Below are 13,057 nucleotides of genomic sequence, written 5' to 3'. Positions count from 1 at the left end.
TTTGTATAAGGTAGTAAGATGGTATTGAAATTTGGTGAATCATCATCAGTACATAAATTAAAGAAGGAAAAGAATGATAGATCCCCAATATCATCCTGAATTACAAGGAACTGGGGTGACATGCCAATACAATTTTTTTTTTTTTTTGGGGGGGGGGGGGGGTGGGGGGAGAAACAAAAAAGTCAGTCTAAATCACCTCTAAAGAAAAAATAAATATTGACAGGACTAGTTTTGCACACCTAAACACACACAACTAGGAAAAAGTGATCCAAGCATGCTCCCCTCGGGCAACAGGAACAAGAAAAACCATCACCATCAAAGATTTTAATAAGAGATGCTTAGCGGAAAATGAAAATGGCAAAAAGGACAAACATCTGCAGTGTGAAGAGCAGCTTTGATTTTCCTCCTGTGATTGATGATGCAAAGGACCGCGGGTTTGGTTTATACCTGAACATGTGAATGAAAAATGATGAAGGTTAATTCCCATTTTGCTTGTACAAATAACTAATTAGTGCATGATATGAGCAGAGCATAATTGATGCAGCAGGGATTGGATTCGTACTTATTCAAATCCTTAAGTTCACCACAAAAAAAAGCATTCTCCGGCCTGGGCAACTCAGTCTTGTTGTTGGGCTCTGGATTGACAATACGGACATATGTTTCTTGGCCAAGATACCATGAGTCAAGGTTTTCTGTTCTCAGGTTCCAAACTCCAACATTATCAAGTGAGACTAAAATAGCTGTCCATGCCCCTGGGAAAACCTTCAAAACAAGAACATTTGGATTAGCCCTTGTTGAAACACACATTGCATCATACTATTTTTTTCTGCCTCATTATTGCAGTTTAGTTTTTCATGATTTTACTATCCTTATTTTATTGTAACTTCGAATAGGTCCAGCAAGAAACAACTAAAGACCTGCAGATTTGGCCATTCGTTTACTGTCGAACAAAAAAAAAAAAAAGACGAATACCAAATTATTCTCTTCCTGGTCCAATAGTCCAGGCAGTCCGGCTGGTTTAAGTTTGGATACATTGTTTTAGAATATGGAGCAAAAATATGACTATCAAAATGTTGTGGTTAGCCATAGTTCATGTACTTTGCTGAAATCTCATGTCAACCATGAAAGAACTGTATTCCCCGAGAGGATCAAGGTCTCAGGGCCACTGTTCAAGCTCCATGTAATTAATGAATTTTGGACACTGAGGAATCATATATATATATATATATATATAAAGTTGGCAAAAATCATGCTTCGAGCTTTCTGGTTTCCTCAGTCCTCGCAACCTAATGCTTCCACTGATGCACCAATCCAAGCTACAACAAAAACAACTTTGAACGACAGGAGTATTACACGGAGTGTAGGATGGCTTTGACCTAGTATAACAATGGCATGCACCATCAGCATAATACTCCTTTTTATTGGTGGAACATCAGCTTATTCTTCCATATCAATACCATGTGTTCACCAAACCAAAGAGACCATTTCTGGCTAGCAATTTTTGTTCGAGTAAACAAAAAATGGGTTTTGTTCATCAACAACGAAAGAAAATACACAAGTAAAACATGAATATAGAAAAGAAAGAAGTACAGTTGAGAGTTCTGATGGATCGAGAAAATAATAAGAAAAGAAACCATTGAATACCTGTACTGTGCAGCGTGCAACTCCATCCCATTTATTGTATGTACCCCTGCTGTTCTCTGTCCAATCTCCATAATCCATCCTGCAACCAGTCAATCAAATATAACTCTGAACAGCAGGACAAACACAAGCAGGCAATCACAAACTCATAAATATCAATGACATTAAGGAGAAAGGATTTCCTACCCAACCACAAAAACTGCATAACCATCCAAGTGAAAGCTCTGAACTGTTGTGTCATTGTTTTGTAATATCACTTCCATAAATCCCTTATATGTACCATTAATTACCGATGATTCCATCTTGGGTGGTCCAGTGAGTGGCATTTTGGGGAAATCAAGCTTATATACTCCCTTCAAATGGTGATCATCAGCAAGCCTGATTGGTGTAGTGGGATTAACGTATGAGATCCCGCTCAGTGCTGCCCGACGTTTTCCACTAATCATCACAGGTGGCTTGTTCTTCAGCACATATAAATCTGTCACATTTATCGAGCCATATCTAAAAGATCCTTGGGGGTTAGGACGTGCACCACTAGCAGAAACATTCCACCTGAAAATTTCAGTCCATGTTGATATAACTTATACATAGTTCTTGGAAAAGTTCATTTATTTTTAACTACAAAGGAAAATTCATCCCAACCAAGAAATAGAAATAAGGAAATGAATTCCAAATAGATAACGGTGAACAAACCTGATGGATCTTGCCTGGTTCATTGAAAAGGTCTTATCATAAACATCATTTGGTGGGTCTGGGAGTGGACCACGGGCGTTACCCTTGGAATTTGAATAGTGCAAGATGGCAACACCTGTGACTCTTTGCCAAAGAGACTCATTCACAAACCTAGCACTTGCTACAATATAGTAATCTGTACTTGCATTCTGATCCATGGTAACCAAGAACGAATAAGACTGTCCAACATGAATATCTAGGTTAGTAAAATTTTGTTGCGATGTGTATGATCCCTCTGTCTCAGCAAGAAGCAAGTTATGGTTCTGGATCCTGAAGTTCAAACTAGTTGAGATTCCAACATTATGGACGCGAAGACGGTAAGTTTTACCTGTCTCAACACCAAAGCATTGTAAATCAAGAGTACTTCATAAACTGAGTAGGGGGCAATGTCAATAACAGCTTCCACTGTGACCCAAAAGGGTAAACTAAGATAATGTTTAGTGACGAAGATTTTCAAATACGAGAAATAATTTGCTGACCCAGGAGTAGTAGATCATAAAACAGGGAACACATGTTCATCAATTTCAACCATCCAATAGAGCATGTCTTCTTCAATGGCATGTGTGGCTTCAGTCAAATGATCCCAATTATAAGATGGACAACTTCTATTACAAACCATCGTCATGACGATAGGTCATCTCTTTTATGGCATGTGTGAAGATTCAGTTAAATGATTCCAATAATTAGATGGATGCAAATTCTATTTCAAACCACCATCTTGACATTATTGACAATAACTTCAGTACTTAGAAATAGAACATCGGTATATCCTATGGTGAATAGTATGGCAATTGGTTGAAGACAAAGTCAACTACTAGCTATCCAATTGTTGTGTTGTATCTCCTTTCATTGCATGACATCCAATTTATATACTATGGATGGCCTGAAATTCAAAACAAGTCTGACTGATTAACTTGAAGAATCATGTTTTTTGCTAAATGAAGACTGGCAACAATAACTCAAATTGGAAAATTTGTCAGTTGATGATTAGGATGGCCCATTGGTAATTTACCAACAATCGGTATGATTTCTAAAGGCATGGCCCATTCAAGATGCCCCCAACAGAATTCAAGGACCAAATGACTGCACCATGTAACTAACAACTGGATGGCTGATCAATCACTAACCAATTGGCTATATTGCAGTACACTCAGAGCTGATATGTCCTGACATCGTCAAATGAGTTTTACCTGGGTGTACTTCAAAACTTTCATATACAATGCCATCCGGAACGAGTGTGGTATTGTATCTGTAAGGACCCTTCCCGTTTATGAGAACTCCATCCGGCATGCCAAGGCTCTTCCCAGCATCAAGGGTCTTCCTCAGATCCTGCAACCCAATAATAGCAACAGAGTATCATATCATGGCCTTGAATAAAGGCCCCTCACGGTAAATATTCAGAAAGACAAGGGACCAAAGGAGCACGCAGGAAGACTAACCGTATGATTTCGGTTGTACCAGTCACCAATGAGGATGGTGATATCTCCATGAGGAGTGGCGAATGGAAGGGGAATAATGTCCCGGTTATTTACAATGATACCACCATAACCGCCAGCTGCTCTCTGAAAATTGAGGGAAGGGAAGTAGAAGAAGCTCCCAATCTGATCCTTAACCTGAAACTGGTATGTCCAGTTATAATCCATGGGGATAGGACAATTAGTGCCAAGAACACCATCTTGCCAGGAATTACGACGGTGTTGGATGCCATCCCTGTACATAGCGGTGACAATCATTATCATCACAAAAACCCTTCAGAGTGCTGGTCTCACATCTATATCGCCACTAAAGCAGTAAGCATAAAAGGAAAGAGAAAAAGACAGGATTGAGTCGCTACCAAGTATAGAGGATATCTTCATCCAATCGATTTAGCACATTAACCACAACATTGTTATTGGTAGTCACGTTAACAATAGGACCTGGAAACTTCCCGTTAATCGCAATCACCTGCGGTTTCAAAGCAATGCAGGAGAAAAACAAATAGAAGAGTTCAAAATTACAGGAAATACGAACCCAAAAGTGTATCTTCTTTTTCTTCCCATTAAAGCAGAGGACGAACACCAACACAGACTCACAGACAACAAAAACAACTTCTTTTCTGTTACCCAAGATTAGTACATTCCGCAGATCCAGAAAGGAGCGAAGCGGGAAGAACAGTCAAACAGAAAACTTTATCGCACCAAAGAGGGGGGGGGGAATTAAAACCTCAAAAGAGCAAAAAAAGTAAAGAGGGATTCATGGATTCATGAAGAAAACCTGCTGTTGAACACCCAGCGGTGCAGCCGTCATGTAAGAAACCGTCCAGTCGTAGAAAACAAAGGGATCTCCGGCGAAACAGATACTCAGAAAAGAAGAAATGTAAATCAGAAACAACAGGAAAACCCGTAACGAAGCCATGTATGAGAGAAACGATAAACCCCACAGAAAACCCTGCTCGCTTCGATGTTTTACATAATCGGAGAGAGAGATGGAGACGATTGAAGAGGGACGACAGAGAAGAGAGTCAGGGCAGACGAAGAGAGATTGGTTCGTAAACTGTAACGAAGAAACGGCTTTTTTTCTGGAGCCTCTGTCGCTTGCTACCTAGTGGTCTATACTTCTCTCTGCTCAGCGGTGAGAGTGTTATTAGATAGAGAGACTTCCTAGGGTTGTTTCCAAACCGGTCACCCCCAAATCTTTGAAAATTCGGAATAAAATAAAAATAAAATAAAATCTCTCAAACCTTCCAAATCTCTATTATAAAAAATATATATCTTCCCATAAATAATAAAAAAAAAATCAATTTAAAAATGGAAAGAAATAACTTTTCCTGACGGAGAAGGAGGGACGAGTATGATTGTGTGAGTGTTGTACAGTAAAGCACACTAATTGCGGCGTCCCGAAGCTTCTTTTCGCTGTTCCAACAGTTCAAAAAGTGCCACGTGGGAATGGCCCCACCGCGTGGGTCCCAATTGAAATCATTTCTGGTATTCACCCCCTCGTTCCTCACCCCCGGTGTCTGTGTTTTCTCACTTTACGCGGCTTTTCTAGTTTCCACTTTACGGACGGTTACAGATGAACTTGGTCGATGGGGGCATCGGGACCGTCAGATCTGAACTCGAGCCTAGTCACCGGAATCAAGGTAGCCGTTTATAAACTCAGACAACTCACGAGAAAGGCATTTTTTTTCCTTCTTTTGTCCAAATGATTGAACCAATGTGTTGGATCGGATCAACCGGGATCGATTCGGATGTGCTTTTCATCCTGGCTAAGGGAATTATTAATAAGTAATTGGGTTTTTTTGGAATCCCGATGTTTAAAATCTGGCCCCTTGGCCAATTGGACAAGAAAGCAAATAATTCTAAGAACAGAAAGTGAAAATTAAGACTAAGAAAATGAAAAGTTTCTCTTTTCCGCAAGCAATTTATAACCTATGGAAGCACTAGAAGCCCTTGTGACACCATTTGCTTAAACCTACAAGTATTCCCATTCTTTTCTTAATGAGATTCTAACTTAACTTGGTATGTGGAGCAAAAATTTCTTGCTCGGCTGAGAGCACACTGCATGTTTTGTAGCCTTTTTTTGGAGTGGTTATAAAGGGTTTACATTATTCAAATCAATGTAGCTGAAAATATTTTACTTTTTCTTTTTTTTTGGTGCAAGAGGTCCATCAGGGGTAGACAAGGGACCAAGAGGAGTTAAAGACAGATCCGTGGATGTGTTAGGATGGGGAATCATGAGGGCCATGCAGTTTTTGGAAAACTGAAAATAGTATGTCGCAACTCGCAAGGGTACTTGATTCACTAATCAAGTCCCAAATTACTCTTCAAGAGAGCAAAACTAATCACTAGGGTTTTGACAAAAGATTACACTATATAACTTGCATTACAGTGACACTATAAAGATAAATGGAGGAAGAGCCATATGACACAAGGTGAAGAAAATAAACTATCTTGATCTCCTACCAACCAAGCAAACGAGTCACACTTTCACACTTTTATGAGAATCATTTGAGATGGATAATCATTTACAATATACATAATCGGATAAATCACTTCATCACTTTTACAATGATCATTTGGAATAATTACTCATTAATTTTCAAAATCATTTACAGGAATTAGTCTAGTTCAGTTGTGAAAAATCACTAACCAAAAAAAAATAATTTAAAAGAGGTAATTATTCCAAATTTTTTGGGGGTCAAAAGTAGTCCAATTTAAAAACTTGTTGGTGCCTACAGCCCAAACCCCTCCCCCCCACCAACACCCACCCCCCCCCCCCCCCCCCCCCCCAAAAAAAAAAAAAAACTCCGTTCTTTCTATTAAAATGAGGATTCTATTCTCATACCCTGCATCAGCAACGCTAGGTCAGGCCATGTGTGCATGTATGTGTTTTGAAATCTAGGGTTAATGGCTTAAGGGCAGATTTGGGCAGATTCGTCGATTCTGATTGATTCTTAACTGGAGCAATTTGATTGTGATTTGGAACCGAATCGACTAGACCAGATCTGCATTTGATTCCCAATTTAATAACCTTGATTGGAATTTGGACCATGGGGTTATGGGACATCTGCTGGTAAAATGAGATTTCTACCAACTTTAAGCTGATATATATTTAAAATGGTTTTCTTATATATTTAGACCATGCTTTTTTTTTCCCCCTTTTAATGGTAAAAAAGGTGTACCCAATGTACACGAGGCTCCCACTATTGTAAGGTTTGAGAATGGTCATAAAACTCATAACGTAGGCAATCTTATCCCCGCTTTGTGGAAAAGTTATTTCTCGAATCAAACCCACAACTATTAGGTTGCAACAAAACGACATTACTGTTGCGTCAAGATTTGTCCTCTTTTTTTTTTTTTCTTTTTTTTTATCATTTACATATTACACATTTTTTTCTAATGAGGGTAGATATTATCATTGCACATGTGTACTTCAAATATATGTATGATATTTATATCTTTTAAGAATGACATAATGATATGTTATTTTCAAATTATTTTTTAAAATAATTTTACACCTCTAATTTAAAGAACTTTGAAAAATAAGAAAAGATACAATTAAAAGAAGATGCTACAAATGTGTCATTCAGACATAGGAAGGGACAACAGAGATTGGTTGACTAATTGAAAATGTTTATGTATTGATCCACTCCCGCTATAATACTTTTTTATTCCTAAACTTTGGTTACACTTTAACCATATTGCTTGTCACTAGGGAGGTTGGCTGTTTAGTACGGCCACCCTTGACTGGGATTGAAGACAAATCTCATAGGAGCCACCAGTTCAACATCCCCTCTTCTTATCTTTTGCATGGGAAAAAAATTTCATGCATGCAACCCATAATCGCATGTGTTGCGGGAGAATTCCAACTAGATTTGTATATAAAAAATCAATCGACAAGATAGAGAGAGATGGCCGAAGTGGGCTCCGATGAAACATTCTCTAATGCCTAAGTCAGAATTCTAGGCAAACAACATTATAAAGGTTTAGACACAAAAGAATAGGTCTAGGGTGTGAAAAAGTGTTTTGCATAACTGGGGTACTATTCATCTATTTAAAGGATAAGTGAGGAGACCCAAGTCCACATAGAGAAGGCTAGCATGTATCGTTTGCCTTTATCTAAAATCGATATAATGGAGAACCCTGAGTTTGTTAGGATGTAGGGAATTAATTCCTAAAGGTTTATTGTGGCTTTTAGGCCAATCAAGAGCTGGGTTTGATTTCATGTCATGGGGTGATTGCTCATTGGTCGAGCTGATATTTTATGCACATCAACGTGCAAAAAAATTGAATAATTTGACCCAATCCCATATGGGTTCACAAATACCCCCTTAGGTTTTAATATTTTTCAAAATGAGCATTTAATTGGAGTGAGATCCCATTTCTTTGGTCTTTACCAAGTAATACTTTGAAACATAAACAGATATAGTGCTTAATTTATAGATGGAGAAAATAAATAAATAAAGAAAGAGAGAGGGTTCCCAAAAAAGCAGTATGACCCAAGTGCCAATGCATGGACCAATATGAATTTGTATTGAAGCATCAACAAGAGTAAGACTTCTACCTTTCTCTCGAGGGATGAGGTGCCATTTCACCTCTTTGCCTCTCCGTCCATCCGATTGCCCTTAAATACGGGACGTGAGTGATTCCAAATTTATTTATTCCATCTATGGGAAACCCGTAGGCATACAATCTTTAATTAAAAATGAAAACTCTATTAATTATAAGGCAATCTAATGATACTTTCTTCTTTTTTTTTCCTGACTGCCAACTTAGCATACCTTTTTTTTTTTTTCCTCTTAGCAAATCTGATAATAACTTTTTTGGTAACGAAATCTGATTATGGTACAATGGGGCCTGCATGCCAACTCAGCACACGTGGACGTTCAATTAAAATTATTAGATGCAGAAACTAAGATTGAGGAAGAAAAGTATGATATTTTAAAACAAATAAAAAAGTAATAAAGAAATGAAAAGTGGTTTTTTTTTTTTTTTTTCTAAAACCTAACCTGAAGAAGGGGGAAACTTGTCCTCTGCATTAAATCTCTTATCTAAATTATTAATAAATGAAAAAGAACATTGAATTGATTTGATGATGGTGGTTGTAGTATGTATTTTATTAATAATAAATTAAACATGGGTATTTGTGTGTTGTTCTTTACGTGCCCCATACGTTCAAAACTGTTAACAATGTATTATTTATCTTCTTCTTATTCTTTTTCTGTATTTAATTATAGAGTTGGCTGAGGATCACTAATCGGTCACATGAGTCAGTGCCTTAGCCAATGGAAGGCTTGTTGGTCATTTCATAATCCCTTGTGAGAGGGCTTGGAGAACGTGACCGCAATATTTTAGATCTCTGATATCCTTGATAAAAAGACTCAAGAAAATAATAAAAATAAATAAAATAAATAAAAAAATAATAATAATTTAAGATGACCATGACCAGAAAAGGATGACTCTAATAACACATTTTGGATCTCTCTATGTTGTAGTAATGGGAATGTCGTCTTAGAAAAAAAAAAAAAAGAGTATTATTCATGAAAATTAGACAGTTTTACTTATCAACTCTGAATTTTACAGTGTAGAAAAATGATATGGCAATTTTGATCATAAATATTTAGAAGATAGGAGGAAGAAACTTGTCGTTTGAGGTAGGAAACACTACATGCATAGCCGAATAAGAGCACACACAGAGGAAAATCTTTAATGCAAATAGGGGGGTGAAGGCAACATGGTCATTTCGCACCTGACGTGTGGGCATTTCCTGAGCCAAATTAGCAAGGTTCTTTTTCCCTTAAAAATATATATATATATATATATATCAAAATCGGTTGTACAATTGTGCTTATCTCTGACTTGGCACCTTGTCATTCTTGTGCCTGTTTTAAATGCAATAGGATTTTTATGCATCATTCCAGTTCATTCATTGTGTATTTTTAAATAGGTTGTTTCTCACTTGGGTAGGAGGCATGCATGAATTTCGCCCACTATTGGTTTTTTTTTGCCACCTCCTAGGCAGGTACATGGAGTTTGAAAACTCTTATTCAATTTATATCCGTATCCATTTATATTAATATCTATTTATGAGAATCAATATCTAAAAATTGGTTTAAAAAAACCTTTCTAAATCTGTATGAAACTAATTGGATGCGAATGCAAATAGTTTTATATTCGAATTGAATTTGATTTGTTTACATCCAACCCCCTCTTCTTTTTTTTTTTCAATTGAGATACTACATATGAAATACTATGATTTGATATACTTGTAGCACAAGGAAAACTATAATTAATTGGACTAGTTTCGTTTCATCATTGTGAAAGTGAATCCCTTTGCACAAGTGATTGAAATAGTGGGATATGCATCATCATGGGAGGAGGGTACTTTCAAGTTTCAACCACGTTTAGTAGGGCTGAGGAGAACACTAATAATGACCATATGTGAGTGGGTGTACCCTACCACACGGTGGAGGGAAACTTTTCCGGTTAAACTTTGTTTCTTTCAAATGCATTTTTCAAATTGTGCTCCAAAAATTACTCGGGCTTGGCCCAGGTTAGTCTAACTGGTGACTCGACCCAAATTCCTGCTCAGGTTTTATAAATGGTTATTTATAAATAGAAGTTGGGAATATTCCAAAGGCTCCGTTTGGTTATTAGGGAAATTTAAAGGGAAGGGAAGTGAAATTTTCATACCTAAAAAATAAATATTTATAATCATTATCCTATGTGATCCAATGTGATTGTGTAAAGTACTTAATTTTTTTAACGATATTTAGTAATGATACATTTTACATGTAATTTTTATTTTGCATATTATAATAGAGGGTTTTGGATGCAAAGTAAAATGAAATTTTATAACCAAATATGAAATAATTTGAAATTCATGTTATAGTTACATGGGGTGATGATTATATATATTTCTTTTTTAAGTGTGAAAATTTCACTTCCCTTCCTTATAAATCCCTTTGCAACCAAACATAGCCAAATGTACTACCCTATTTTTCCCCACCTGCAAAAACCCTCTCCCCCCTTACACCCACCGCCACCCCCACCCCTACCCCTACCCCTACCCCTACCCCTCCCCCTCTGTTTTTCGTTTTTGTTTTTTCTCGCAACCCAAACCCTTCCGCATCCTAGGGAGAATCCGGACTCCGGACTCCTTGTAGGGTTGGATTTTAAATCCCCAAATATTGAGCCCATTTGATTTTTTGTGGGCTAAATTGTGTGAAGCCCAATCTTTTTAGACATCCACGACAAGCTTGAACGTTCCAGCTCCTCTCTCTCTCTCTCTCTTCCTTGGACTTCACTGGCTCTGGTACTCATCAGTGATCGATTGTCCAAATTACTAATGGCTCAGTAATCTCGGCACTAATGGTTATGATAGTAGGATCTTAGTAAGTCAGCATTCACCTAATTTATTTAGTGGATGGAGATCATGGAGATGTGGAGAGAGAGAGAGAGAGAGAGAATGGTGAGGAGACATACCATTAGGATCTGAAAGCCGAAACGGGCAGATTCCTTGAGACACCCTGTGAGACTCCTCAGAGACACCAGCCTTGAAATCTCCGATGCGGCCGAGGAGACACTTTCTCCTTCTACTAATTCTAAGGTTTCCGATCTCTGGCTTCCCAACAACACTATGAACAAAGGCAGGAAGAAGAAGGTATATTGTTTGCGTGCCCGCCCGTTAAGGAGTTACGTTATGAGTTATGGACCTTATGATGGGTACAACTTTCCTAATTATCCCCATACTACTCTTCACTCTCATATCTAATAAGGGATACCTCTCATTTTCGATACCCTACCTTACGGATCAAATTTTAATTAATAGAGGTCATGTGACTCTATGGGCCCAAGCCTTTCAAACCAAACAATGTTAGTTCTACTTGCAAATCAAAATTGGGCCTTCATCATATTTTATGTGAAAAGAAAAATCAGAAATTATCCTGAAAGAAATAAGATCAATTTCTTTCAATACTCAATAATAGTGGAGTGGGCCATCCACTTGAAAAAGCCCATTATGAATAAAGAAAGGGAGGAAAAAAGAGCCAAGGTGACTAAAGAGGCCACATTTCCAAAAGAAAACATTTGAGAGGACAAGAGAGATTCCATCCCCCCCCCCCAAAAAAAAAAAAGAAGGTAATTTACAGCGCCACCCCCTGGAGAATGCCATAATTATAAGAACACCCCATATATATTTCACCAAATTAGACTCAGACCCCTTACTGTCAGTCACTGTTAAGTCAAGAGTTAAAATGACCGTTATACCCTTTTCACTAAAACTCATTTTAACTTAATTCCTCTTCACCTCTGTCCATTCTCACCTTCATCAAGAGGAGAGAGAGAGAGAGAGAGAGAGAGAGAGAGAGCAATTTACGGCACAATGCCACCGTCATCGGCGTTCTTCAATGATATCCATCTAATTGCTTGCACTGGACATTGAGTGGTGGTTCCATGGCTCGCCGTCAAACCAACATTCTCTCTAGTTTCCGAGAACTCGAATCCTTAAATGTGAGAGGTTGCTGGGATGTGAAACTTGATGACAAGTTCTTAGATGAGAAGTGCTCTAGGTTGAAGGTTTTGGGCGCTTCAGTCATGGATAAATTACTATGATGATTTATTTGATTACTTGGATTCTTCGTGTTACTCTGCCTGGATGTTTAGTACTCATTTGTATGAAGGTGAGAGCTCTGATGGGGTTTGGGACGATGAGCAGAGGCTTGAGGAGTTGGAGCTGAGGTTCTATGAAGGGTTTGATGAGGAAGACGATGATGATTCTGGGGAGTTTGAGTAGTCCCTGTATTCATTACTTTTAGGTTGTAAGAGTGTTTGATGTTTGGGTCTGGAAATTGGATCAATAGGTATTACCTGAGCTTTCTACAGGTGTTGTTACTACTGTTTTGGATGCCACCCCTAGCATCGAAATTGGAATGGAAGGTTTCTTAGGCTTTGGGGATTTATATATGGTTCCTAGAACAGTGAAAGTTGTGGGGTTTGTATTTTTTTTTTTTTTTTTTTTTCATTTCTTGAAAACAATGGCAACGCCCATTTTCCTATCTCCATAGATGATTGTTCCCCCTGTCTGCAACTGCCTTAGCCTTACCAATTAGAGAAAAAGTAAATTAGTTTAGTTTTGGTGGAGCATATGCAATAGCCAGTCACCATGAGGTCCTACAGGACGACGGACGTCCATCATCATCCATCGC

General features: G+C 38.0%; 1 protein-coding gene across 1 annotated transcript; it reads right to left on the bottom strand.

The window, feature by feature from the left end:
- LOC122082889 (monocopper oxidase-like protein SKU5) lies at positions 1-5,058 on the bottom strand. Its single transcript, XM_042650700.1, has 9 exons — positions 4,627-5,058; positions 4,208-4,317; positions 3,813-4,083; positions 3,564-3,702; positions 2,335-2,701; positions 1,828-2,193; positions 1,645-1,723; positions 563-762; positions 1-447 (listed from the first exon to the last, which is right to left on the bottom strand). Exons 1-9 carry the CDS (start codon positions 4,765-4,767, stop codon positions 339-341), a joined length of 1,782 nt encoding a protein of 593 aa, XP_042506634.1. The 5' UTR covers positions 4,768-5,058; the 3' UTR covers positions 1-338.
- Between the last annotated feature and the right edge of the window lie 7,999 nt (positions 5,059-13,057).

Source organism: Macadamia integrifolia, chromosome 6, assembly GCF_013358625.1.
Source record: "Macadamia integrifolia cultivar HAES 741 chromosome 6, SCU_Mint_v3, whole genome shotgun sequence".
Classification (NCBI taxonomy): Eukaryota; Viridiplantae; Streptophyta; class Magnoliopsida; order Proteales; family Proteaceae; genus Macadamia; species Macadamia integrifolia.
This window is presented reverse-complemented; position numbering and strand designations above follow the sequence as displayed.

Bases quoted from the DNA above. Each gene is read 5' to 3' on its own strand.
- LOC122082889 (XM_042650700.1), bottom strand. From the start codon at position 4,767: ATGGCTTCGTTACGGGTTTTCCTGTTGTTTCTGATTTACATTTCTTCT. The intron at 4,318-4,626 runs GTTTTCTTCATG...TTGAAACCGCAG, and splicing joins CGCTGGGTGTTCAACAGCAG to GTGATTGCGATTAACGGGAA. The intron at 1,724-1,827 runs GTAGGAAATCCT...GACTGGTTGCAG, and splicing joins TATGCAGTTTTTGTGGTTGG to GATGGATTATGGAGATTGGA.